The 25,865-nt window shown below is 31.4% G+C and overlaps 6 protein-coding genes across 6 annotated transcripts; 3 read left to right on the plus strand and 3 right to left on the minus strand.

Moving 5' to 3' along the window:
- Positions 1–588: 588 nt before the first annotated feature.
- Positions 589–2,719, plus strand: LOC113515684 (uncharacterized). The gene is made up of 3 exons (XM_031910205.2): positions 589–809; positions 1,791–1,902; positions 2,599–2,719. Exons 1-3 carry the CDS (start codon positions 734–736, stop codon positions 2,717–2,719), a joined length of 309 nt encoding a protein of 102 aa, XP_031766065.1. The 5' UTR covers positions 589–733.
- A 533-nt stretch (positions 2,720–3,252) lies between these two features.
- On the minus strand, positions 3,253–8,706 carry LOC113515692 (dnaJ homolog subfamily C member 8). Its single transcript, XM_026899963.3, has 6 exons — positions 8,476–8,706; positions 8,145–8,336; positions 7,569–7,697; positions 6,544–6,651; positions 6,112–6,246; positions 3,253–5,084 (listed from the first exon to the last, which is right to left on the minus strand). The coding sequence occupies exons 1-6, from the start codon at positions 8,524–8,526 to the stop codon at positions 4,965–4,967; spliced, it is 735 nt and encodes a 244-aa protein (XP_026755764.1). The 5' UTR covers positions 8,527–8,706; the 3' UTR covers positions 3,253–4,964.
- A 1,448-nt stretch (positions 8,707–10,154) lies between these two features.
- LOC113515690 (3-oxoacyl-[acyl-carrier-protein] reductase FabG-like) lies at positions 10,155–12,806 on the plus strand. Its single transcript, XM_026899959.3, has 2 exons — positions 10,155–10,295; positions 11,685–12,806. The coding sequence occupies exon 2, from the start codon at positions 11,690–11,692 to the stop codon at positions 12,467–12,469; it is 780 nt and encodes a 259-aa protein (XP_026755760.1). The 5' UTR covers positions 10,155–10,295; positions 11,685–11,689; the 3' UTR covers positions 12,470–12,806.
- LOC113515691 (3-oxoacyl-[acyl-carrier-protein] reductase FabG-like) lies at positions 10,156–13,865 on the plus strand. The gene is made up of 2 exons (XM_026899962.3): positions 10,156–10,295; positions 12,797–13,865. Exon 2 carries the CDS (start codon positions 12,804–12,806, stop codon positions 13,575–13,577), a length of 774 nt encoding a protein of 257 aa, XP_026755763.2. The 5' UTR covers positions 10,156–10,295; positions 12,797–12,803; the 3' UTR covers positions 13,578–13,865.
- A 289-nt stretch (positions 13,866–14,154) lies between these two features.
- LOC113510504 (uncharacterized) lies at positions 14,155–16,319 on the minus strand. Its single transcript, XM_052893264.1, has 4 exons — positions 16,018–16,319; positions 15,393–15,752; positions 15,013–15,273; positions 14,155–14,307 (listed from the first exon to the last, which is right to left on the minus strand). The coding sequence occupies exons 1-4, from the start codon at positions 16,066–16,068 to the stop codon at positions 14,155–14,157; spliced, it is 825 nt and encodes a 274-aa protein (XP_052749224.1). The 5' UTR covers positions 16,069–16,319.
- An 828-nt stretch (positions 16,320–17,147) lies between these two features.
- Positions 17,148–21,731, minus strand: LOC113515594 (uncharacterized). Its single transcript, XM_052893265.1, has 5 exons — positions 21,638–21,731; positions 20,847–20,938; positions 18,958–19,177; positions 18,019–18,300; positions 17,148–17,355 (listed from the first exon to the last, which is right to left on the minus strand). The coding sequence occupies exons 1-5, from the start codon at positions 21,671–21,673 to the stop codon at positions 17,191–17,193; spliced, it is 795 nt and encodes a 264-aa protein (XP_052749225.1). The 5' UTR covers positions 21,674–21,731; the 3' UTR covers positions 17,148–17,190.
- Between the last annotated feature and the right edge of the window lie 4,134 nt (positions 21,732–25,865).

Here is a 25,865-nt window from a genome sequence, read left to right on the forward strand (position 1 = left end):
GCCGAGAGCTATTTCCAAAGATTTTATACGAGTTTCAGCAGTCTCAAAGTCATCAGTTTATAATAAAGTTGTCATATAAAACTCTTCAATCCCGCGAGGATAGATGGAGGTAGTTGAATTTCGGGTATAATTTCGTTTTTTTACTAAGGTAAGACATGCTTGTTTCTTTTATTATATGATTATTATGGTTATATGATGACTAATATTGACTGGGAGAGAATGTTTTTAGCATTAAATCCACTGTGTATACATATAGGTACTCGTATGTACTAATAAATAAATAATTTTTAAACTTACGTTCATTTTCTTATATAATTATATATTATTTATTATCGGATACTTCATAAACTTACTGTACTTACTCTACTTATTATGTAGCGAAAAGATACGAAGTAAGCTCCGTACTTAACCTGATGCAGACTTGCATTAAGTCAAAATAAATGTCAAAAACGATTCACGTAAGAGTCTGGTAACAAGTTATATATGGATATTTATTTTTCCCATCTTATTTCTTCTCGATGTCTAATTTATGATAATTTTAATACCTGAATAATAATACAATATTTTTTCGGACGCATGTACATTATTTTAATAGGTATTTTAAATAGGTATATCCCTAATTAAACCTTTTTGATTTTGTTACTGACCCTAGCTGTAAAATAAAATAATAGAATAATTTACTGTCAAAAATACAAGCAATATCGATTTGTGGATTGGAATCCTTTTAATAATCATGAAAACAAGAATCATAGCTCTTGGAAAAACTATTTCTAAACTATTCGAACCTAGGACATATGCAACACATCCGGGTAAAACTTTTCATATATATTTTTTCCTATTAATAAAACCCTGGTGTTATCTATTACTATTTATTTAAAACTATTTATTAATTATACTCGTCTATCGTTAAAAAATACAAAAGTAAAAATTTTGCAAGATGTTAAAAAGCTGACGACCAATCTGATGGAAAATGATAATTATTTGTGATCCATTTATTAATGTTACCATTATTATGACCGAATATACTTAAGGAGAGCACGCAACAAATAAAAGGATGTGATAAGAAAAGTGCTATGTATGAATGTGAATAGAATAAGCGATGTAGATGAGAACCCAAAGGAGATGGATGTGCTGTGTGATAGATGAAATGGCCAGTGAAGCAGACCAAGCAGATGCAATAGTCTAAAAAGCCAACCCGAGTAGATGCATCGTGTTACGAGTACCACGATACTATGCTACCTATGACGTCTTCGTGCATTTTTCTGCCTCATTGTAAACAAGAAAGGACATTTATCTACGAATAATACAATAGAATCGGTATTACTCAGCATATGAAGGCAATATGCGTATTTTACAGTGTAGGTGATTTTTTATGAGTGCGCTTAAGGTATATGCTAGCGGAGCTCCAATGAGGGGTGATAGATGAGGATGAAAATGCAGTTAGCCAGCTGGTCATTAAGTTCCCTTAGTCGACTCTTACGACATTCACTAGAAAGGAAGGGTTGGCCCATTCTATGCCAGGACCACATGGCAATCCCTATTACTATACCTTCCTTACAGTGAAGGGTTATTCACAGAAACTAACACCCCATAGCTAACAATATATACTGTCAGTTAAACCTCTTGAAATCATGGTTAAATCCTGGTGAATTCGTCAAGATGGGCGAATTGACTTAAGTTCATCCTCACCCATCATCCTTAACAGACACCCAGCTAGCGGAAATCGATAGCATAGACGTTACCTTTATCACTTATTTATTAAAAATATATAAAGCTACTCGTATTTACAGTACGCTGTGATGCACATATGAATGAGTTACCTGTACCATGCGGACCCTGGGAGCTATGGTACAAAGATAGACAAAGTTATTACAACAAGGTGCTATTTGCTGGCGTTTCTTGGTAAACTATTAACTTTATCAATCTTATAAGTATCTAGTTGTGAAATGGAGATCATAGGGGGCAGATACAGCCAACTCTGTGGGTGCTCTGGGGATCCAGCATCCACGAGACGTAAATAGTGGGTGCGGAACACCTATGACGCTAGCATCATAACTATTAATATTCCTCGCCTAATTATCTGTTGTTTAAGTCGCAGCTTGCTTGTCCAGCAAGCAGTATACGTCTTTCAACTAATGATGTACCTAATTATGAAAAGAGCATAAGCATTCATGACGTTTTCTAGAAGCTCCTGTCAAGGAGACAATAAAAGTAGTCTGCTTAATTCTTAATTCTTTTATTCCACTGGTATTTCTGCCATGAACAAACTATGCTTGCAAGGATGTATTTTCGTTTGAAGAGTGGGAAATGGAAGTGAAATTACAAGGCATAGAGGGCCATAACAATTATTTTCATCAAAATACATATCGTAAAAACTTATAATCATCTACTGCCTGCAAAATTTTTGAAGTGGTCACTATCTCGCGGGGATTTGCATTTGCTTATACATACCATGTTTGTGTATTGCTTAGATATAACTATAAAACAGTGTTTATTCTACGGTAATACAATATTTTGCATTCTAGAATAAGTAAGAATTATAAAATTTGTTTCAATCGTCCTGACATAATTCACTAATTCTGATGCTGCTTTTTTCAGGTGGTTGTTTTCTTTATTCATGGTGATTTACACAGAGAGCATATTCCTAAATTGGGGTCCACCAGCACAGCCTGGACCCCCAAGTGACATGGTGGAAGAATGTGATGACAGCGACATATAAATAGTCCTTGTTGCATTGAAATAAAGTTCATTTCATTTTATTGTTTCTTTTTTATTTTCGCTCGTTTCTGTTCGAATTCTATTAATAGATTTCGGATTAGTAAGCCTTCTGTTACAGCTCTATACGAGCTAGATACTACAATATTTGGAAAAATGCCTGTTTTTTCCTAATATTTAACGTTATATACTATGTATAAGTAAATATTATTCTCAATTTGTGAGTATAATTATCTCTATTTAAATTATGAAAGAGACTTACAGACCTATTAATACCTGTGCAAAATTTTAAAAACAGATTTTTTATATATTGATCCTATGGTCAGGATTTAGGGTAATTTCTGACGTGCCACACGTCAGTAAACAATACATTAAGTACTAAGACAACAGCGAGACTCCCCAGCTAAAAGAAACTGTACCTGCGGTTCACCGTGCATTCCTAGTGATCTTTATTTTTTTCGTTATCGGGGATTGCCATCAAAAATATAGGATCGACCCTATATATATTAATTTGAAACGATCGCAATAAAAAACATGTTAGATATATGAAACTTACTTTATTCTCAGCCATTTTCACACTATAAATTTCTTTTAATATATGTTCTTTTTTTTAGAAAAAGATAAATACAATTTTCGAATCGAAGAGACAGCAATCAATAAGCGTGAATGCAATAATAAATTGTTCTTTTACAACAAGTGATTGGTAGTTATATTCTTGCGATTCATATTTTTATTATCTACTATTCGAAGAAATGTAATGCAAATAATATACTAAGTGTTACATAATTGTATACTTTAATAACTAATTAATCGTATAATATTGAACCACATTGTATTAACTTGGACAAATCCATTTTTAATCAATCATAGAGTTTGATGTGAGTGTGCTGTCAACTTGTAAGGTATCGAATAAAGTTGTACAAGTTTTTAGACATTTCTATAACGTGAAATGAAAATCATCAGCATCCTTTTATGGGAGTAATTTAGCATAAAAACTTGGCAGCTGAACATATATATACAGTAAAATAGTCAGTTAACATATTTCATTTGAACATGCTACCTATCTGTACAGTGTGAAATCGAATCATTGGCATCAGCATTATCGAACATTTTTCAAAGAAATATCAAAAAAGGATAACTGATATGAATGAAATGAAATGAAATGATACAACAAGTTATGTTATGTACCCAATAATGCCCCGTAACGGGACGTTATTGAGTCGTTACAATGACGTTGGTGATAATTAAAAGCGAAAGCGAAAACTAAGTTTAAATATTATTGTTTGTTACACACTAATCAAATTTCTATGTACAGAATTACTTATAGTAATTCTGAATGCAAATATTATACATTATCTTGCCCTTGCTAAGATTGAACAATGCAATAAACCTAAACTATCCAACGCACTGTTCGATAGTATATAAGGTACAGACTAAATATTAAAAAAAAAAAATGAGAATAATTTTAATCAAATCTGTGATAACTACTTTCAACACTAGCATGATAAATGGCACTAAGCCATTTTGTCACGTGGCAAACTATACAATATTTACGCAAACAATTTTCACTCAATTACAACATATCAAAATTCTCAATGCTAAATGTTCTCAAAAACAAGGTAAATAAACAAACCAACCACATACTTTGGAGTTGCATTTTAAATCTAGTAGGTAAGTAACCTAGGGTTATTACTTCATATTGACCAAGTTAAACCAATTATGATCACGAGCTGATTAATGCTCTACATTAATTAGAGCGGCGTCAGAAGTTGGTGAGATTATAAAAAATAAAATAATATTTTAATGCGAGGGAATGCAATATTTTATTGTTAAAAGTTTCATAAACACACTTTATATGTTAATAACTACCCGTTAAAACTAGTCGAGCTTTTTCGATTTAATTATACGCAATTTAAGCCGGTAGTTATTAAATTTAAATATAATGCAATGTTTGTACTGTTTAAATATAAAAAGTCAAGCATAACCTTCATTCGTGCCATGCGCTTATATTATAATTCACAAATAATAGACTCCCTTCTCTTCTCTTTCCTTCCATTGTATCATGAATCATTAGTTTTATAGTGAAAAGCGTTAACAAATAAAACAATTGTTTGGCTCTCTATCAATATAGATAAACCTACATATTGATGACTGAAGCCTATTTCTAATATCAGATTGAAATGTAGTTAACATAGATTTGAAACTTCTTATCTATAGTACCTATACTAATAATTATTGTTGAACACGAGTTATCTGCTCTCAGGCTTGGGTTTTGGTGGTTTGAAGCCCATTATCTTCTTCTTTTTCTTCTCTTTACTGCCACCGGACTGGAACGTTTTCCAGCTGTCCACGCGGTTTTGTCGAGACTCCTGGAACAGCATATTTATTATTACTCTGCACAGTATTTATGAGTTTTCGTATATATTTATAGGAATATTTGATTTGAAACTATCAGATTTCTTGAATGAAATTGTTTGACAATTTCACTTGAGAAAAGTATCAAATATTTTAACTCAAATTCCAAGTTATAGTTGGTTCCATAACAACTCATTATTGTCCCTCTTATGAGACTAGATCTCTCGTCTTGTGGGAAGAAATAACCTGTATGTGCACTACACAGATTGGTATAGGTATTTAGAGATTTTTTTTCTACTGTAGTTATATTTTGCTATTTTTCTTTTGTCACCTCTTTGACACCGTGAGGTTGAAATTGAGGGCAGACCCACTGTATAACCTTAATTTGTCATCACATGGTGCCTTAATACCTATTATTTACTCTGAGATACATAATATAAATATTAACAACTACATAAGGAGGGAACAATTAGTACTTGACCTCATTGTGAGTTAACTTCTGGTGAATATATCACAATTGTTTATAAAAAAAAAAAAAAAAAAAAAACAGGAATTAACGTTATCATTAGATAAACTATGACCTTATCTTAATCTGAAATTATCTTATTTTAATGTAAGCCGGTAACACAAAAAACATTACCTCGCTATAGTGTGCAGTCGGTAAATGCATTTTATAAAGAAATAGTGTTGTGTGCAGAAACCTTCAATATAATGACAAAATTTGTGTGATATGAGACAATAAATGGGTAGAAGAAAAGTTTTCTACTTCTCAGAAGTGGAGATATCATAGTGCCACAGCCTGTGTAACCTGATCCTAACGTCGACATAATTATCATAGTTTATCTAAATGATCACATTAATTCCTGTTTCTTATAAACCATAAAGCATGCAGCACCAAAGTTTAAAAGTTAGTTACCATGGGCCATCTGACCTCACTTCATCTTCACCTATCATCCCTCACTGGTATCCTGTCAGCATAAATCAATTGTGCATACAGGATTATCATTACATTTTCATTAATAAAAAAAACTAATGTCATACCTCAAAGTTCTTAGCCCATTCCTTCTCCAGAGACATTTGTTCTTCTTGTTCTATTTCTGCTTCACGTTTTCTCTTTCTCTCCTCCATGTCCCTTGTTTCTAAGTGCTGTCGTTTTCTTTCCATGTCAGCAAACAACTGGAAAATATTTAAAAAATAATTAAAATACAAAAAAATTCACAAGACACCTGAGTCCTCAGGAATGGCAATGCATGTTATGTCCATAGTATTGCTCATGTCTATAGGTAACGGTTACCACTTTCCATCAGATGGGCCGTCGGCTCGTTTGCAATGTTAGTAAAATCCCGCCTATGTCTGTCAGGCTGTATAAATATTTTTGAGCCCATTAGTTTTGACTCACAGATTAGGACAAAAGACCAGCTGTTAATGTTGCAAAAATCAATAATTATAAATAAATAGTAAAAAAATTCTTACCTTCATAGTCATAACATAAATTGCATGTTTGTATTTAGCTGGGTCATCCTCTGGAATCCCTTCTGCCAACCGACTTTCTTTTTTCAACTTTTTTCGCTTTTGTTCAATCTGCAATTTTTTTAAATTCAATATTAAGTAATAATTATCACTGCAGATAGTGATCAGATTATGGAGTGAGTTCCCAGCCAAGGTTTTCCCAAGAAACTACAGCATGAGGTTCTTTGAAAAGGGGTAAAGAGTAAGTTTACCATTGTAATCTTTTGGAAGAAACAATAAAGAGTATCTATCTATTTACAGAGGTTTCTTCAGAGTCGGCAAAGCAAGTGTAATACCCTTGGAATTGCAGACATTCATAGGCTACAATAACCACTTCACATGTGATACCGTTTACAAGGTGAGCCGTATGCTTGTTTGCCACCTCAGTGATATAAAAAAAATATACAAATAATATCCTATAATACTTTACTGTTTACATACATTTATTTTAAGAATACAGTGTATTAATTTTCAAATATATAATTGAAGAATTTATAATATCTCTAGTGATAGTAAATTATAATGTAAATAATTTATAGCAATAGGTTAGGTATAGGCTGTCAACCACAGCCAATTTAGTAGGTTGTACCTTTGCACCTACTTTCTAACAGTATACACTGAATACAGATATATATTTTACATAAAACCCCTAAAATCATTAGTTAATGTCAACATAATTTCAAATAATCACTGAATATTGAGTGAGAATTTAGTGAGTAATTGTTGAAACAAAGGTAATACCTACCTGTAATATTATTTATAGCTAATAAAAATTATTTTAAATTTTATGGACTTAGATACAAATTTATATTTATTTCTATATATTTCTAGTGCCACAAATTATTATTATGTAATATTTTTAAAGAATTACCAGTAAAAACAAAAAAAAAAAACTGTTAACTCTCACTGCTTAATATCCTGAGTTAACATTTACAATAGCAACCCCCTTCAAATTTAATGTGATATGTTTAACAAATTGTAATATTTACCATATGATCAGTCCTTTCTTTAGCTTCTTGATAAATATCCAAACATTTTTTCCTTGTATCATCATTTTCCAAAGTTTTCCATGACCTATTAACTATTTCAAAGGCCTGTTGAGCTCTCTCCGAGTCATCCTGTAATTGAAAGTAGTAAAAAGTTTGTATATATCCATCTGAGTAACATAAATGTGTAATAGTTTATTTTTCTTTTTACTAAAATAACTGGACCAAGGAATGTAACTTTATTTTTGTCTACTTCTTATACTGTTCACACTCGTTTCACTTTTTTATCTTACCTATGGAGCACGGAGTCCAGTTGTCTCACGATAGGATCCATCTGTGGATAAAAATGAAACATTGACGGGCGTAACCGTCTACACTAAACAAATGTGGCCCTCACTGCATGATCTTGCTATATAAATTATTGCTCATACTGAATGACTTTATTCTGTTAAAAAATGACATTGCTACTCGAATACTAATGATGATTTTTTTTTTTATTTTAATATATGCTGTATTCTTTAGATTGAGCTTTAAATATCTACAAGGAACATAAAAAGGCTTTAAAAAAAACTAACTCACTATATTTTTGTCTGGATGAACAAGAATAGACAATCGTCTATACTTCTTTTTAATTTCATCAAGTGATGAATCTGGTTCCACTTGTAGAACTTCGAATGGGTTGAGGTTGAAGTATGTAGAACCTGGCCGCAGAAGTCTATCGATTTGTTGTTTGGGAGTCAAAACAGAGTCACGCTTCTCGATCTCTTTAACCTGAAATTTTTTAAATCAGCACGAAAATTATAAGTTAATTATAGTAGATCATTTTAATTTGTCCAAGAATTTATTTGGATGTAACTCGGAAAGAAATACAATAAATTAGGGTCGACACAAGACATGGTTCTTTGCTTACCTCTGAATAGAAATCATCGAAAGACTCTTTCGCTGTTGACGGTGCCGACATGTTTTTAAAATCTTATATGAAAACATAAATTGAAATCACAATAACATCAAGTTTATTTATTTACTAGCGTCACTTTCTAAAACTTAATAGTATAGTCGATTCCATTAGTAAAAATAAATAAAAAAATTCCATGCAAAATTGCAAAGTCCATTCATTCAATTCAGATCATAGAACACTTCATTTCAGATCATTCCAATCATTCATTTAGTACAGATTAATAAATTAGACATAGATAAATTACTGGAAGTAAAGACCTAAGACCTTGGTAAAAACAATTGAAATAAATTTTAGATTCTAGAATAAGTATTTCATATATTTAAGAAGTAAATTGAATATCTACAAAGGCCTTTTTCACTTTCATTTCACTTAGATAGAGAATACCTATTAAGAGCGTTCATAACTTTAACGAAATGTGGCAACGTTGTAATTATGCGTCAATTTATAAAAAAAATCTCGTAAAATAATTTTCATTATTTTTTATTGATTACGTAAAAAAATCCCTCGTTTACCTAAAATTATGATCTTTATTAAATTAAATTATTATTTAATAAAGCTGTCCCCATGATTAATTTAATAAACATTTATTTAATACATGTTTAAATATTTGACTAGAAAAGCTTTTTTGCATCTGTTTATGTCTAAACAAAAGAAAGTCAATATTATTAAAAATAAAAAGGTGTTAAAAATAATAAATAAATAACAGTCTGTACATTTTGGCGCATAAAATTACTAATAAACATTAAACTGATTAAAAGGTAATAGCTTCTATCGAGTTTAGTTAAATAGTATTTTGAATAGATTTCGTAAAAACAGATAAATACTTAACTACGTTAACAACGTCTGCTGTTTTGATGTTAGTTTCAAACTCTCTTGAGTAAATTTTAAATAAATAGCGTTTTATGCATTTATATTACGCCATCTTTTAGCAAATGAAGTCGCTATATATCGATTTTTAAAAAGTAACAATTTTATCTCTTGACCGGTGTTTTTTTTACTTTTCTAGTCATATCCAGCTACTACCACCTACATAACAATCAGTTAGTGCGACAGATTACGTAACATTTATATATAAACTGATAAACACACAGAGGTTTTTATAAATTTATTGTTCTTGGTTCAGTAAAACCTTAAATTATATCAATAGTGATTTCATACGAATGCCTTACTAAAACAAGTTATTTTTTCATCCACACTGCGTAAAAAAGATTACTATAATGTACATTTATTACTAATTATTATGGGCAATAATATATTATAAGATTAAAGTGTCCAAAGAGAACGAGACACAGTTATTTTTTGTCTCTTTCTAGATCGCAATATATTAATTCCTGAAATAAATTAAAATTAAGCATATAGCTTGAAGATAGTTTAAATAAATTTGTTGTTAAGTATCAAATGAGGTGTTTTATTAATAAATTTTCTAATTCTAATATAGCACTAAGAACAACTTACTATCTTTGGTGCTGTCACATGATATGACAGGAGCTGTTAAAGTACAGAGTAATGTTAAAGACAAGTGCACGTGGTTACAAAAGTGTAGTACAAAAGTAGTAGTCATGTTTTAAATTTTTTTTGTTAACATTTTAAGGAGTGTTTAGTATATATACATATATATTCTGTTATTTCACCAATAGGAAAATTAATTTATTTCATTATTTACTGTACGCAATTATTTATTTACATAATATTAAAGTTTTCTAGACCGTCTATTATTTTTGAGAAGCATTTTGGCAGGATATTTTGTTAGGTGTTTGGTTAAGTGATCGTAGGTATGTAAATTTTATTAGATACACGAATAAGTTGTAATTATTACGGTTGGGTATCATTTTAACTAAATACGAAATACTGGTAACATTTTCACTTTTTGGATTTTAGCAATAGTTGCCGTACCCTAGTGCCTTATCCAAATTGGCAATTTTATACCGAGGTAGCTCGAGGTAGCTATTATATGTACCCTTTTTTTATTTCTGATTATGACAAGTAATTTAAAAAAAAAATGTTTTGTAGCTATCTATTCTGCCTCAATTTTATTACTGCGTTAATGTGTAAAAAACAACAGCGCTTTGGGCACGACAATTTTTGTCCGGTAAATCCGACTAGGACAGTTAAAAGTTTTAATGTCAGATTTTTAACTGTCCTAGGCCCTGTTATAGAAGGTGTGTAACCTTAGTATAATACATAGGTATACATGCCACCTATTCAGCTTGGTTGCGGGTTCGATCCTACTACAAGCACCCCTAAGAATAACTATGCACAGATCATGGACTGAATGGTTTTAATTATAAGTATTTAAATAATCTAAAAAAGATTTCGTACAATATACCTTATCAGACCGATCTTTGTGTAGTTCTTTCAGGAAACAGTTGTGATTAATTCGTCACGACCTGAGCCTGAGCTTTTAACTTTCACTTAATCTGTCATCTGTCACTGGTGCCTTGCGTTATTATATGTTGTATAAAATAATAGCACCGTTGGTACGATCAGAGTATGCTTGTATTGGGGATAAGTACCTACCTACTTTATGTACCTAAAAGCAGGCCTATGATCTTATTATTGTACCTGCATATTCTAAGTTAGTTCGTATAGAAGTAAAAAAAATATGAGCACTATGACTCGGTAGAAAAAATGTGATCTAATTTTAATATTACAAAAGTAAGTTACCTAATAAGTTTGCCTATAATTATTATAATCTACTTCTACTGGTACAATTTTGTGTACAGTACGATATGAATTCGTAGGTGCTTATGAACTAAGTACACTCTGATCGTTCAAAATTCTAAATGTTAATATTTATCATATCGAAAATTTGCTAAATCAAAATATATAACTTCTCAAGTAAATATAACCTTTATGTGAGTGTTGATGAAAAATTATTTGTACGAACATACTTAATGTCTGGAGGCTAAAAATAATGCCTACATTGCAATTAGTACTGGTAATTTATCATGTTGTAAATCATGATCTTTAGTTCTTATAAGGTTTGAATTTTGAAATTACAAATTTTATATTGTTTATAAGAAAAATATTCCTTACAAGTTCATTCAGAACTTGTTTCAAATTTAATCCTCAATTTAGTTTCAGCTTGAAATATGTATTAACGTTAAATCATGATCATATTTCGATAATTTTAGATTAAATTTTCCAATTATGTTACGCAGATACGATGTTTTCGAATAAAGTCGTGCTTATCACTGGAGCCAGTTCCGGTATAGGAGCAGATACTGCTTTGGAGTTTTCTAAATTGGGCGCAAATTTAATTCTGACTGGCAGAAACAAAAACAACCTGGACAAGGTTGCAAAACAATGTGAGGAAATTTCCCCGAAACAGTTGCAACCGTTAATTATAATCGCTGATATGAACAAAGAAAACGATGTCGATAATATAATAAAAATAACTATAAAACATTTTAAGAAACTAGATGTTCTTGTAAACAATGCAGGTATTTTAGAAGCCGGTACCATTGAGACAACTTCTTTGGCCCAATATGATAGAGTAATGAACACGAATGTTCGTGGACCTTATTATTTAACTATGTTAGCGACTCCGTATCTTATTGAAACAAAAGGAAATATTGTTAATGTATCAAGTGTAACTGGGTTGAGATCTTTTCCGAATGTTCTTGCTTACTGTATGTCAAAATCTGCATTAGATCAATTCACAAGATGTGTTGCTTTAGAATTAGCATTAAAAGGTGTTCGAGTTAACGCCGTCAACCCTGGCGTAATTACTACGGGCATACATAAAAAGGGAGAGGGGAGTATGAATGAGGAACAATATGAGGCATTTTTAAAGAAATGTGCCGAAACTCACGCATTGGGACGACCGGGCGAAGCCAAGGAAGTAGCATCTGTTATTGTATTTCTGGCCAGCGACGCAGCAAGTAATATTACGGGGGCAACACTACCTGTGGATGGTGGCCGTCATGCCATGTGCCCTCGATGAATTCGTTTTCTTAATTTATAAATATATATATATACGAGTACATACATATAATTTTTTTAATACATCGTTGTTTAAGTTTTATTTAATAGGTTAATTTTGGTTTATGTCATTTTCATTGGTTAATAATTTAGATCTTATATAAATTTGTAAGGTAAGACTATTCGTTGTGTTTGTTTATATGTAATGTGATTTGTCATTATGTTAGTGACGTACTTTCACTATATTTATCATGCTTCACAAATTCTCAACCAAATCCTCTATTGAAATATGTTGATATGTATGTTGAAAACTTTATAATAATTAATTTCATATTGTTTTGTTATCCAGATTAAATATGTTCTCGAACAAGGTAGTAATTATAACTGGAGCTAGCTCCGGCATTGGGGCTAAAACCGCTTTGGATTTCTCAAAATTAGAAGCAAAATTAGTTCTAACAGGCAGAAATAAGCAGAATTTAGATGATGTAGCGAAACAGTGCGAGGAAGTTTCTCCAAAAAAACTGAAACCACTTACAGTAGTAGCTGATATGACGAAGGAAAAAGATATTGAAAATATAATAAAAGCAACGATAGATTTCTACAACAAACTTGATGTACTTATTAATAATGCTGGTATTTTGGGATCTGGTACAATTGAAACAACGTCATTACAACAATATGATAGTATCATGAATACTAATATGCGAGGTCCATATTACTTGACGATGTTGGCTACTCCTCATCTCATAGCAAGTAAAGGGAATATTGTTAATTTATCTAATGTATCAGGTTTAAGATCCTTTCCAAACATCCTCGCTTACTGCGTATCTAAAGCTGCCCTAGACCAGTTCACGAGATGCGTTGCTCTTGAGCTAGGGCCAAAGGGTGTCCGAGTCAACGCTGTCAATCCAGGTGTAATAATTACGGGGATTCATTTGAAAGGAAGTATGACTGAACAGGAGTATGAAGCTTACTTGAAGAAATGTAAAGAAACTCATGCTTTGTGTAGACCTGGATACCCTAATGAGGTATCATCAGTGATTACATTTTTGGCTAGTGATGCTGCTAGTGATATAACAGGAGCTACACTACCAGTTGACGGTGGTCGACATGCTATGTGTCCTCGATAAATATTAGAAATTGAAGTTTCTGAAATTCATACATATTATTAAATTTTATCCCTACCTAATAAGTAACAAAGCATCGAATACGTATTGATATAAATTTTATTGATTAATATTTATAAAATTGTTAATACAATTTCATTTTACTTAGTTGAATTAGTATAAGTATTTACAGTAACAATGTTGATATATTTTTAATAAAAAGGTTATTAGTTGATATTTTGTCTATAAACTATAGAAGATATAAAGGAAAGGAAATAATAATAAGTTAAAATCCGAATAACAGAGGTAACTTCTAAACGTCTAGAAAAAGTATATAATTTTTTTTATATATTTCATATATAATATATGAAACATTTCTCAGGTGAAATTATTTGGTTTCATGAATACTGTCACTGGGTTTTAACTTAATATACATATAAAATAATATATCCAATAGAAAATGAAATTATAAATGTATGTCATAAATCACCGAACATTGAAATAATTATTCGAGATTATATTACATTAGCGTTTATAGTTTATAATTTACTTATATTTAATGAAAGTATATTTAAATATGAATTAAAGTTATAGTTAAATCCTAAACCGTTGTATTTGTTTTTTGATCCTTAACACATTGTATTACTTCAATTGCTTCCATTGTAATGTTACTGGATGCTGCTATTAGCCCTTCTATTGAACAGTTGATAATAGTATCTAGTACACCGTCGATAGTATTTCCCGATATCAATCGCTGAAATTAAATAGAGTTAGATAAAGCAGATTTCCCTGTTAAGTATTTTATTTGTCAATTAGTAAAGAGTAGAATTTTCGAAAATAATATATAATATAAACTTATGTTATTCGCCGAGAATATAGCTTTCTATAAGTGAAAGAATTTTTGAAATTGGTCGAGTTGTTTTTAAGTTTATTAACAAACAGATGTTCGAATTTTTCCTCTTTATAATTTTAGTATAGACTAGCTGACCCGGCGAACATCGTTCCGCCTAACAGTCGATTCTTTAATTTTTTTTTTATTATGATACCTACTTAATTTCATTTTTTTTTACTTATTCCAAATTAAGTTATATTTTTATTGACAATAGGTGTATCCGCGATTTCGTCCACATGTGACGGCCCAGTGGTGGCATGCGCGTGAGTTGCGCACGGCATTATACATTGCAACATTACTTTATCTTTCTAAAATAATAAACGTAGCCTAAGTTACTCCTTATTACATCAGCTACCTGCTAATAAAAGTCTCATCAAAATCGGTCCAGCCTTTTCAGAGATTAGCCGGAACAAACAGACAGACAGACAAAAGTTGTAAAAAATGTTATTTTGGTGTATATTGAGATACATTAGTAAAAAACGGTTATTTCAATATTACAAACAGACACTCCAATTTTATTTATATGTATAGATGTATAGATAGAAATCAGGTAAAATATTGACTTACTTTTACTAGTATCTCATTTTCCTTGTCATTTATTTCGTCTAATATATGTCTTCTAGCTTCATGAAGACACTCTTCATCAACATCATTCGTTTTCATACATATGTCGATATTTTTTTTCAAATCTTTAGCAAATTCTGATTCGTCAAGTATAAGAGATGTTTGATTTTGTAACAATGCAACTGGAATAAGACTATTTGACATGCATTCAGTTACGTGTTTTAATATTTGTTTTAAAACAATTTCTATTTCTTCTTCTTGATCCTGATAAAAATAAAAAAAATGTATATAAAATATTATACATTAATAATGAGAAAAGGGATTTTATAATATGATTATTAATTTGTAATGATTTATTAATCATCAATATGAAAACAACTTACTTGTAAACATATTTTTACAAGTTCTCCTGTACCCACTACTTTTTTTATAATATCTGTCATCTTCTCTTTAAGTTTATTCAAACGTTTTTCAAATTCAATCCTCATTTTTTCGGCACGAGTTTTCACGTTTTGTATCAAATTTGTTATTTTTTCCTTTGTATTATTGGCTATATTTTTAATATAATTCCAAGCGTTTTTGATACTATTTTTTATACTGTTTAATACATCGCTAGCACTTCGTATTTGATTATGACCATAATGATTTAATTTCTTCGAAATTTCACTACTATCATCCTTTAATAGGAACTTGTTATTATCTTGGTTATTATGTCCGACAATTATGTCTTTACTTTCACTTTTCTGAAATAAAACGAAAATTGTTTATTCATATTATTCATATTGTTTAAACTTATGAAAAAAATCATTTTGAAATTAATAAGTGAATTTAGTTAAAAAGTACTTATTAATCCAGTTATTGGCATTAGTATTACTTGCAACTTTTATCTTTACCGCTCTATTTTTATCTATAGGATACTCGTAGACTGCATCACAAAAGTTAGATAAAATTTAAACCAGAATTTACTATATGAATTTTCAGTAATGTGCAATTATATATAATACATACCTGAGATCCGACTATTATTAGTTGACTGATAATTAAAAAATAAATATTCATAGTTTACAAGTTATACTTTCCGCATACAACTCCAACGTACAGTGATATTTAATAGGTAGATAATTGAATAATTTTACTTTATATAATATCTTCACATTTGTGATTATTTACTTCGAGTGCTTAGATAAAATATACTGGAACAATATTATAGCTAAATTGGTTTTATGTTGTAATTATCTGTCATTGCTCTAGCTGTAGTTTAACATGAATTATGTCGAGTGTTGTATCAATATTATTTAGTTATTTTCTACCTAGGTATGCGTCAGGTCTATTACATGGTAGGCAAAGAAAATCAATTGCTTGATTTTATTATAAGTTTATTACATGTTTATCAGACTTTGGAAAGATAAATTTGCTGAAACTATTTTTACCATAAGTCTGCGAGAATTTCTGAAAAAAAAAATAGTGGATTCTACAACATAGTTACATTAAAAATGGTTGCAACTATTGCAGATGTTGGATATTGCAGAGATATTGTTTTATAGTTAGTAGTAATAGTATTCCTTATATCATATGTTACTAATAAATAAGTGTTATTATTACGAGACAACGTCTGCACTGGATTATTTCTTATTATGCAATTTACAATGAAACTGTGTGTATTATTACTTTATGTTATTACTGTAGATGTTTGATATGTAGTCTCAATCTTTGGAAACTCAAAATTTTATTGACGTTGTTGTCTCAATGTTATGTTGTCATATTGCGCTTTTTTTATGCATTTTAGAATGGCGAACAAGCCAACGGCCCACTTGATGGAAAGTGGTAACTGTCGCCTATAGACATGAGCAGTACCATGGACATAACAGAGTATACTGTTTCGTCAATGATACCTCCCTTACCCCATGCGTTGCCATTCCCGTGGACTCAGGTGTTATTCCTCTGTACCCTGTAAATTCACTGGCATATCCCACCTTTCAAACCGAAAAACAGCCATGCAAACAACTGCTTTACGGTAGAAGCACGAATGGGACAGAGATGCCTAAGTAAACGACTTTTATACAAAGTCTCCTTCTGGTGAGCTCTATCGCTTTTAGCATATTAGTCTTATTAGGTATCAACAAATAAAAACAAAGAAATTATGAACAACAAATATATTTTATTATTAAAATTGTTAGAAAATTAAGGACTGGAATCAACGAATGTATTAAATACTGAGGAAGCGGAACAACTGCCAATGTCCATGATAACCTTGGTTGTTGCAAGACCTGTCTCCACCAGCTGTGTTCCTGCGCAAACCTCGAGAGCAGCTGGAAGTGTCGCCAAGGCTAAGTTGATACGGCTTATCTGAAATAAGAGCATTTTTGTATAATGGTACTAAAAACATATCATGTTCTGATATAGCGTTTACTCTCTAACTGATAAGATAAACTAATCATGCATATACTCGTATGTAATATGGATATGAGATGAATTATTCGGAAAGTGGACGAAAATAAAAGATATAGCTGTGTGAGGGTCAAGTCCGTTAGCACTTGTTTTTTTTAACGTGCTTACATCACGCCGGATTAGCGATTAATGCTCTACAAATCGCAAATCCGACTCCACATGGAGTATTGCTGTCACTTATGGGCCGGAGCACCTAAATACCAGCTTGAACCTTTCGACTCGTTGCAACGACGAGCTATGAGAATTGTCGATGATCCCAGGCTTACAAGCGGTATCGAACCCTTAAGTATTAGGAGAGATTTTGCCTCACTCTGCGTGTTCTACCGCTTGTACAATGGATTGTGCTCAGAGGAATTGTTCAATATGATGCCCACAGCCACTTTCTACCATCGTACGGCTCGCCATCAACAGGGAGTTCATTGTCATGTCCTACAGCCTCAATGGTTGCGTACTAGAGTATTTCCGATTAGAGTTCGATCTAACAGATCGAACTCTCCTAAGGTTAAAATTTTTAATATAATATTTAGGATTTACGAATACAGGATAGAAGTAGGTACTTACCGTTAATGTGTTTTGAGCCAAAAAGATACCTCCCTTTAACTCGGTTTTAAGTGCAACTTTACCCAGACATGCGCCAGTAGATAGGATATTTGGAGAGTCCTGGTTCTGGTTCATACATTCCCTCATTCGTTCCATAGCAACGTGAGCGAACTCTGAGGCATTAGTAGCTATAAAATTCAGTTTATCCAATTGATCGCCGATCTCCTTAATACGTGCATTAGCACAAGTCATAGTGCTCTTCAATGTTTCGTTGTATAGGGTTTCAGTTTCGCCTTTGTGAGACTAAAATATATTTGATATTATATTTTATTATTATTACATATCTTCAACATTTATAGAAATAAATTTATACTGTAATTTGATATTATACATGATTATGGAACATCGATAAATAGAATATTTTAGTTTTATGTACGTTTGTATGGATCAATGTAAAAAGAATATTTATGCGAGATGTTATTTTTTGTCTTTGTATTGGTTTAATTTAATGACCGTCTGAGAAAGTTGTAGAGTCAATAATAATGAATAGGGACTTTTTATAAAGACCTGGTGTTCTAGCTTTAACCTTCAATTAAATGTGATATACTCATATTTAACTGCTTAATGTGTTTAAATTACACCAGATAAGGTATTATAAGCGTTCATAGGCTACGGTAAGCATTTACCATCAGGTGGGCCGTATGCTTGATTGCCACTTCAGTGGTATAAAAACAAAAATATATACTTAGCTGTACACAATTTTAAACTATTCTATATAATTGAAACCCGTCCATTCATTTGGGAGTCAAAGTATTGTAGAGAAACACATGCAAACAGGCAAATGCTGCAATGTTGTATCAATTGCTTTTTTTATATCATGGTACAATAATAATAATAACAACTTAAGTTGCTGTTGCCTCGATAAAAAGAATTATTACCTATATAATTAAAGAAACTTACATTCACACATGCTTTTACAGCGCTACTAGAATTTGAGAACTTATCGGACACCGATTGGATAGCTTGAGTAACTCGGTCTTTGAGTTTCTGAATATTTGCTGTAACTTTCTCTTGCAGTTCTTTCAGTTGATCGAACATACCTTCTCTGAATTTTTTGACAGCGTCAATAGCATCTTTTGCAGAGTTTTGTAAATTTGTAATCAATTGTTCGACTAAAATTCTGTAAGTGACAAGAAGATTAACACAAGAAGAGAATGTTGAAAACAATTTATCGAGGACAGGAATGGAGAAAAAGAATATCGAGGACCGATTTTCCTTGATTTTCTCAATCTTAGAAGTACACGATGTATAAGTGCACACGCATACAATTACAGGTGTGTATTATAATTGAACTAAAATATATGCCAACGACAGTTTCTTGTCGGGCCCAAAATCCTATATAAAAAATGTCAATTCAGTAGTTTAGTTTTGTAATAAAAATAACTGGTTTTTTTTTTGTACAATAGAACACAAATTATCCGCAAAGAAAATTTTCTCGTTTTTCCAAGTTATTGTGTAGACATTATTGATTATGTACCTGTTTTGATGTTACGTTCATGATGCTCTCGAAAACATCAATGTAAATGATACTTGTCTACAGATTACAGATATGGATTATCTTATATATAAAATTATCGTGTCACGGTGTTTGTTACCAAACTCCTCTAAAACGTCTTTACCGATTTTTATGAAATTTTGTGTGCATATTCGGTAGGTCTGAGAATCGGTCAACATCTATTTTTCATACCCGTCAATGATAAGGGTGACTCTCCCCAAAATATTTTGTTTTTATTTTTTTGACAAATTTTTCCATTTTTATTTTATTATGATTTAGCATTGAAAAATACATACGACTTTAAATTTTCATCGTTTTACGATCAACCCCTGTATTTTAATTGCGATTTTTATATTTCGCAATAAGTGGTAAAACAACGTTTACGGGGTCAGCTAGTTAAGATATAAAAATAAAATACATAAGATTTTTCATACTTTCAGGTAAGTAGGTACCTACGTGAAATCTAGATGAACGTAGAATCCAAGATATATCAAATGATATTCAAATCCGTTCATCTGGATTAACCAACCAAAAAGAGAAAGAGACTAACCAACCGTTAAAGGTTGTAACTTAATTTTATAATCTAGAAGGTGAGACACAATAATGTATTATTAATTTGGATGAAGGTAGATTCCAAGATATACCAAACGATATTTAAATTCGTCGATTGACTAATCGATTGACCAACCAGAAAGATGTATAATCCAGACAGTGGGCTGCAATAATAGATTACAGATGAATAACGCATTAGGTATACCACGGACGTCATTCGAGGTGCATATTCAGCTGAAAACAATGGGCAAGAAACTCAACTGTTGCTTACAAATAAAGTTGATTTTACAATTATAAATTTGTGTCAACTCAGACTAGCAAACAGCACGAGAGTTATTTAAATTACTAAAATATAGTCTACCAAATTCATTATCGTAAAACAAAATAATAAATATTCAAATATAAATATGTATTCTGCGAAGTTCATGATGGTATGCATATATATCAGTTTTAACATTTTATATTTAGAGGACCATCAGTTTGTTTGTCGTTCCAAATTGTATTAAAAAATACAAGTTTTATGTTGGTTAAGATATATTTGATAACGTGTGAAGCAATCTTATAGTACTTACAAATAGGTGTGTAACTTATAACTTCTAAAAAATAGGAATCTAAGAGGAATTATGTTTTATATTCACGATCGGAACTTAGACGATAAAAGTCAGGTGTGCAGGTACAGTTTACTTGTAATTGCGCTCCGGTAGTGAATTTAAAATATGTATAAAAATAAATTATGTTTTACTTGGTATTTCCGAGAAAGTTTGTTTGGATCTGCATTCGCGCCATGGACTGATTTTCAGCACTAACAGCTGGATTTGCTAAAGACGTCGCGGCCTAAGAAAAAAAAGGAGTTTCTTTCATTTTTATCGATTAAATATTTGGTGGATTTTTCAAATAAATTTTTGATATCATAGTATATGAAGATTTATCTATTGAGATGATTATCTTTAGACGAAACATTGACGACACATTATCATTGAAATTATCGGAGAGTAGGAAAGAAAAATGATGCTCAAAGATCTTTTTTCAAGGATTATAATGGTATGGTCACCCCATCTATGCTATCAGTTTTCGCTGGTCATCGGTGGTCATTGGTGAAGAAATTAGGCCAGTTAGCTTACCATAACCAGAACCTACTGGATTCCGGTCTTGCTGAGTCATAAACCTCAGGATAGGGAATACCTTAAAAACGACTCCCTTAATTTAGAAACCGTTGGCTGTAGAAAGGACTGTTTTGGCTAAATGTGTCTTATAACAATTTTAATTAGTCTTAATACAAATTACAGTATTCATCAATGTGGATTAATTTTCAGCAATGGGGTTCATGAGGACCAAAAAAACAGAAGAGTGATGTTTATTATAAAAATAGTTTTGGCTTTAATATTATTTATTAGGATTTCGTTTTTAGCCTAATGACGTTATATAAAAATAAAGAAAAAAAAAAATTAAATAAAAGATGATGAAAAGTCATAATCCGTTTCTCAAATTTGAATAAGATATGAATCGATTATTTGTAAATAACAGAGAACTTACCATAGCCAAAAGTAAGAAAATAATTGAAGCACGCATTTTGATTTAAGTAACTTTTCAATGTTTTCAAGTTGGAAGCACTGAATGATGATCATTATTCATTATGGTATTTATAGTATCTTTGGACACATGCAATAATTGTCTAGGTATTTTAGAGTAAATATGATTTATCTTATCGTACCTACCCATGGGATGTAAGCAAATATTGTTATTTAATTATGAGAGCATTTTGTTAACTCTATATTGCTGTGTTTTGCAATAGATATCTAGTCATAAAAATTGTTTACCTCAAATTCATCATTAATAATCATGTAGATAGGTATGAGATAAGTAATTGACCCCTTTTTTATTTATTTACTACTTTTTACTCGCAACTTTGTCTGCGTAAACAAAATATTTGATGACTGGTAAGTATATACAACGCTTCGGTAAGTATATACAACAACACTTTCACATAACATTAACCAAATCCTTTCACGTAGGTGTCGTAAGAGGCGGCTAAGGGAGCAGCAGAGTCCCTATTGAAACATCTCCAAAGCCTAACTGCGATTGCCAATCCGCCTGTCTCAACCCTTGGAGGGTTTTGCCTTATGTTTAGCTGTAGACAGTTATAGGCTGATATGATTATAACATTAATTAGAGGTACATATATTAATTAGAGATACATAATACATCGTTATATGTAGTATATATATTTATACATATCTCGTTTATTGTTTACTAAACATATAAGTTTCTGTTATTTTAATGTTTATGCATTTTTTTTCACGGGTGAAAATGAAATAGTGACCCCGTCTACGCTGTTTTTGCAGGCGAGACAGTAGGTGAAAATAAAGCAGGTTATTTTGACCCATTGTGACTTCTATAATCGTTGAATTCATCAATAAGAGTAATTCACCACGATGGTTGTTAGGGGGAACCGCGTGAAGGTTCGCCTGATAGGGTATATTTCTAGCCATATGACAGTTAGAAACGTTTACTAATAATTTCTTTCTCCCATTAATCTTTATGTATACCTACATATATAGATATACGGTACAAATGAAAATTATTTTCCACTAAATAATTTTGAATTTCTGTATTATATTTTTATCTAGGTAAGGTCAGTTCCAAAAGCTGAAAGAACATGCAAGAGGAAATGATAATATTATGAGATCTATAAACTATGAGGGACGTGTGTGATTCCTGAGTTCTATGATGTTATGCCTCTGTACCCTATAATTTCACTGTCATATTTATCAAACTGAATCAAATAAACACCTTGTACTGCGTAAAAAATACTAAGATTGTTCTCATTTTTGTGAGATATGATGCAAGTGTAGGTGATAAATGCAATTCAAGGTCTAAGCAAACCGTTATCTGTCATTATTTACTTGAACATAATGATAATAAATTATAAATGTAAATTATACAATTGAAATATGGCAATATAGGTGAATAATAAATATTTGTTGAGACTAGTGTAAAAGTATGTTTCATTACCCACAGATAGATAATAATTTTTATTATCTTTAAGCATCCAATTATTTTTTTGCGACATAGGTAAGAAGCGGCAGGATTTTTTTCGACGAAATTAGAAAGGGTTTCCTATTTATTATGTGAGTACGAAGTCATATCCATCGTGATGAATTTACCATGATGATTTTCTCCTTTAGGAAATTATCGTACGGGTTGATCTTGTATAATATATTTTTACAGAAAATATTTCATTTTTATTATCTTCTTTTTAAATACATATTACGTTTTATTTTAGGATATAGCAAAAAAATTACAGGGTTCAGAAGCATAACAGCTTAGTACTCAGGAATAGCAACGCATAAAGGATATTATGGGCGTCACGGTATGCTCTGTTCATGCTACTGTTTATGTCTATACGCGACGGTTACCATTTTCCAACATGTGGGCTGTAAACTTGTTTGCCATTTTAATTTGCATAAAAAAAAATTGTGTATTCAAACTCTAAACGAATGTGTACAGTATTTTTTTTAATTTTATATTGCCTAGGGTATTTTTGTATTACATAAGACAACGAAATTAGGGTTAACAAAATGCAAATTTAATGCCTTCAAGGTGTATTAGAAAATTGTGTTATTATTTTACACATAACTCGGTCAAGTGCCGCAAAACTGGATACCTGATGATTTATGTTAGTCATGAGATCGTAAATTAATAGGTATAATATTTAGGTACTAATCATAAACAGGGTTTTTGCACATATGCAGTGATTGTCTCTGGTTCGAGCCGTTTTAATCATAGACTTAGTATAACAGGTTTAATACAAGTACACCTAAATACTAAACTCATTAAGTGGAGAATTGTATTATTTTTTATTAAAGCGTCTTGCATAATCATAAATAAATTACCTATAATATTTAAAAAAAAATCAGTTCAGTATGATTAGGTTGTTTTTTTTTTTAACGAATCAGTACAGGACTTTTTGTCGGTGTTTATGGAATGGTAACTCCTGGTAAGTGGGCTAACGTAATACGCTATAAGTACCGGGATGATAGAAGAGGATGAAAATGTAAACTTATACCGTTTGCACTAAGATGAAAATTCAGATCACTTAGCCAGTCCATCGTGATAAATTTCCCTGGTATTAAGCACGATGGTTTCTAGAAGGGACTGCGATCAAATCGACCTGATAGGATATATTTTTGGCAATAGGGCTGCAAGTTCATTCCTAAAAGTCTCTTCACCCCTAGCAATACATGTGTACTTGTGTATAATGTCTTTGCTTATTCTGATCTGTTTTCTATTCATTTCAGAATTAATAATGTTTACTTCTGTGTTGATCTTATATTAATTTTCTTACAATTGAAATCGTTGGCTTTTTATGTCGAACAAAATCTTAAATTATAGATTATTATGACTAAAGTAATAGTATATTGCATTTGTGTTTAAAAATCGAAACAAAGATAAAAAATGTACCAGCGACTATAGCTAATTACGTATCATATTACAACACAAATTTTATCTGTTTTTATACTAAATATTTCGATTATAAAAAAATATACATTTTACTCACTTACATATACCTTTACGAACATATAATATTAAATATGAAATTAATACAGGTATGACAGTTCAAAACGGTATAAACTTTTATAACGCCTGCAAATTTTTGGAATACATATATTATTTTTATATTGTAACATTTTGCTATTTTTTACGAGCAGGGATACGATATAAATACATACCCAAGTTATTTTCATATTATAATATACTAGATTTCTAATGTTGCCTATTTCTTTGCCCAGGATTTATTATATATTTTATTATATATTATTGGGGCACCAGTGAGGGATGACAAGTGAGGATGAAAAGTTAGTCCATCGTGACGAATTCCATCAGAATTAACTACGATGGTTTCCAGGGGAAACCGCGTGGAGGTCGACCTGATTAGGTGTATTGCTAGCAATGGGTCAATTAGACCCTATTACTAACAATCCCTTTCCCCTCGAGGTTTGCCAGTAAGCGCTACGCTTGGCAGACTGGTTAATAACCGCAGTAACCTTTTTGTGAAGTTTTAAAAGGGACTTCAACCTCGACTATTAAATTCCTTTGTTTCCTTTTATGACACCCACGGGAAAGGAAGGGATGTCCTATTCAATGCCTATACTTATTACGAATTAGGTTGATTTATGATATGTAATACATTACTATCCTACTCGGTTATCCATCCAAAGTATTACCGCACCTAACGCTCCATAACCTCGTTGATTGACTACGATGAGCAAGTGCAATTACACCTTAGAACGACTATTGAGTTGATGATTTATAGCAATTTAACTGCTTGTTATGTGAAAGTCACGTTGATGACTAATCAAGTTAATAGACTCTGGTAACAAGTTAATGCGTCTGTGAGTAAAATATCTCGATTTCCTCAATACGTAACATGACAAGCTGTAATACAGTGTAGCAATATAGTTACTTTAGATTAGAGTAAATCTGTAAAGAACAGATCTAGATTCTAGATTTCCTTATTAGATACAATACTCGTATCTACGCTACGCTTTCAGTATACTCAGGTGGGGGGAAGGGATTGTTAGTAATGTGGGCTACCCGTCCCAATGCTAACAATAAACCCTATCAGGTCGACTTCTCCGTGGTACTCCTGGAAACCATTGTGCTGAATTCCAGATGTATTCATCATAACGGGCTAACTGACCTGCTCATTTATTCTCACCTATTATCTCTCACTGGTGCCCCGCCAGCAGATACCGTTAGC

Source organism: Galleria mellonella, unplaced genomic scaffold (genome assembly GCF_026898425.1).
Source record: "Galleria mellonella isolate WM207_F2 unplaced genomic scaffold, CSIRO_AGI_GalMel_v1 utg173, whole genome shotgun sequence".
NCBI lineage: Eukaryota > Metazoa > Arthropoda > Insecta > Lepidoptera > Pyralidae > Galleria > Galleria mellonella.

Excerpts from the sequence above, each read along its gene's own strand:
- LOC113515684 (XM_031910205.2), top strand. The coding sequence starts at position 734 with ATGAAAACAAGAATCATAGCTCTTGGAAAAACTATTTCTAAACTATTC. Across the intron at positions 810-1,790 it reads GACATATGCAACACATCCGG|TACGCTGTGATGCACATATG; the intron begins GTAAAACTTTTC and ends TCGTATTTACAG. Across the intron at positions 1,903-2,598 it reads CTATTTGCTGGCGTTTCTTG|GTGGTTGTTTTCTTTATTCA; the intron begins GTAAACTATTAA and ends TGCTTTTTTCAG.
- LOC113515692 (XM_026899963.3), bottom strand. The coding sequence starts at position 8,526 with ATGTCGGCACCGTCAACAGCGAAAGAGTCTTTCGATGATTTCTATTCA. Across the intron at positions 8,337-8,475 it reads TCGATGATTTCTATTCAGAG|GTTAAAGAGATCGAGAAGCG; the intron begins GTAAGCAAAGAA and ends AAAAAATTTCAG. Across the intron at positions 5,085-6,111 it reads AATGGGCTAAGAACTTTGAG|GAGTCTCGACAAAACCGCGT; the intron begins GTATGACATTAG and ends ATGCTGTTCCAG.
- LOC113515690 (XM_026899959.3), top strand. The coding sequence starts at position 11,690 with ATGTTTTCGAATAAAGTCGTGCTTATCACTGGAGCCAGTTCCGGTATA.
- LOC113515691 (XM_026899962.3), top strand. The coding sequence starts at position 12,804 with ATGTTCTCGAACAAGGTAGTAATTATAACTGGAGCTAGCTCCGGCATT.
- LOC113510504 (XM_052893264.1), bottom strand. The coding sequence starts at position 16,068 with ATGAATATTTATTTTTTAATTATCAGTCAACTAATAATAGTCGGATCT. Across the intron at positions 15,753-16,017 it reads TAATAATAGTCGGATCTCAG|AAAAGTGAAAGTAAAGACAT; the intron begins GTATGTATTATA and ends GTTTTATTTCAG. Across the intron at positions 14,308-15,012 it reads AAAATGAGATACTAGTAAAA|CGATTGATATCGGGAAATAC; the intron begins GTAAGTCAATAT and ends ATTTAATTTCAG.
- LOC113515594 (XM_052893265.1), bottom strand. The coding sequence starts at position 21,673 with ATGCGTGCTTCAATTATTTTCTTACTTTTGGCTATG. Across the intron at positions 20,939-21,637 it reads TTTTCTTACTTTTGGCTATG|GCCGCGACGTCTTTAGCAAA; the intron begins GTAAGTTCTCTG and ends TTTTTTTCTTAG. Across the intron at positions 18,301-18,957 it reads CTGTAAAAGCATGTGTGAAT|TCTCACAAAGGCGAAACTGA; the intron begins GTAAGTTTCTTT and ends AATATATTTTAG.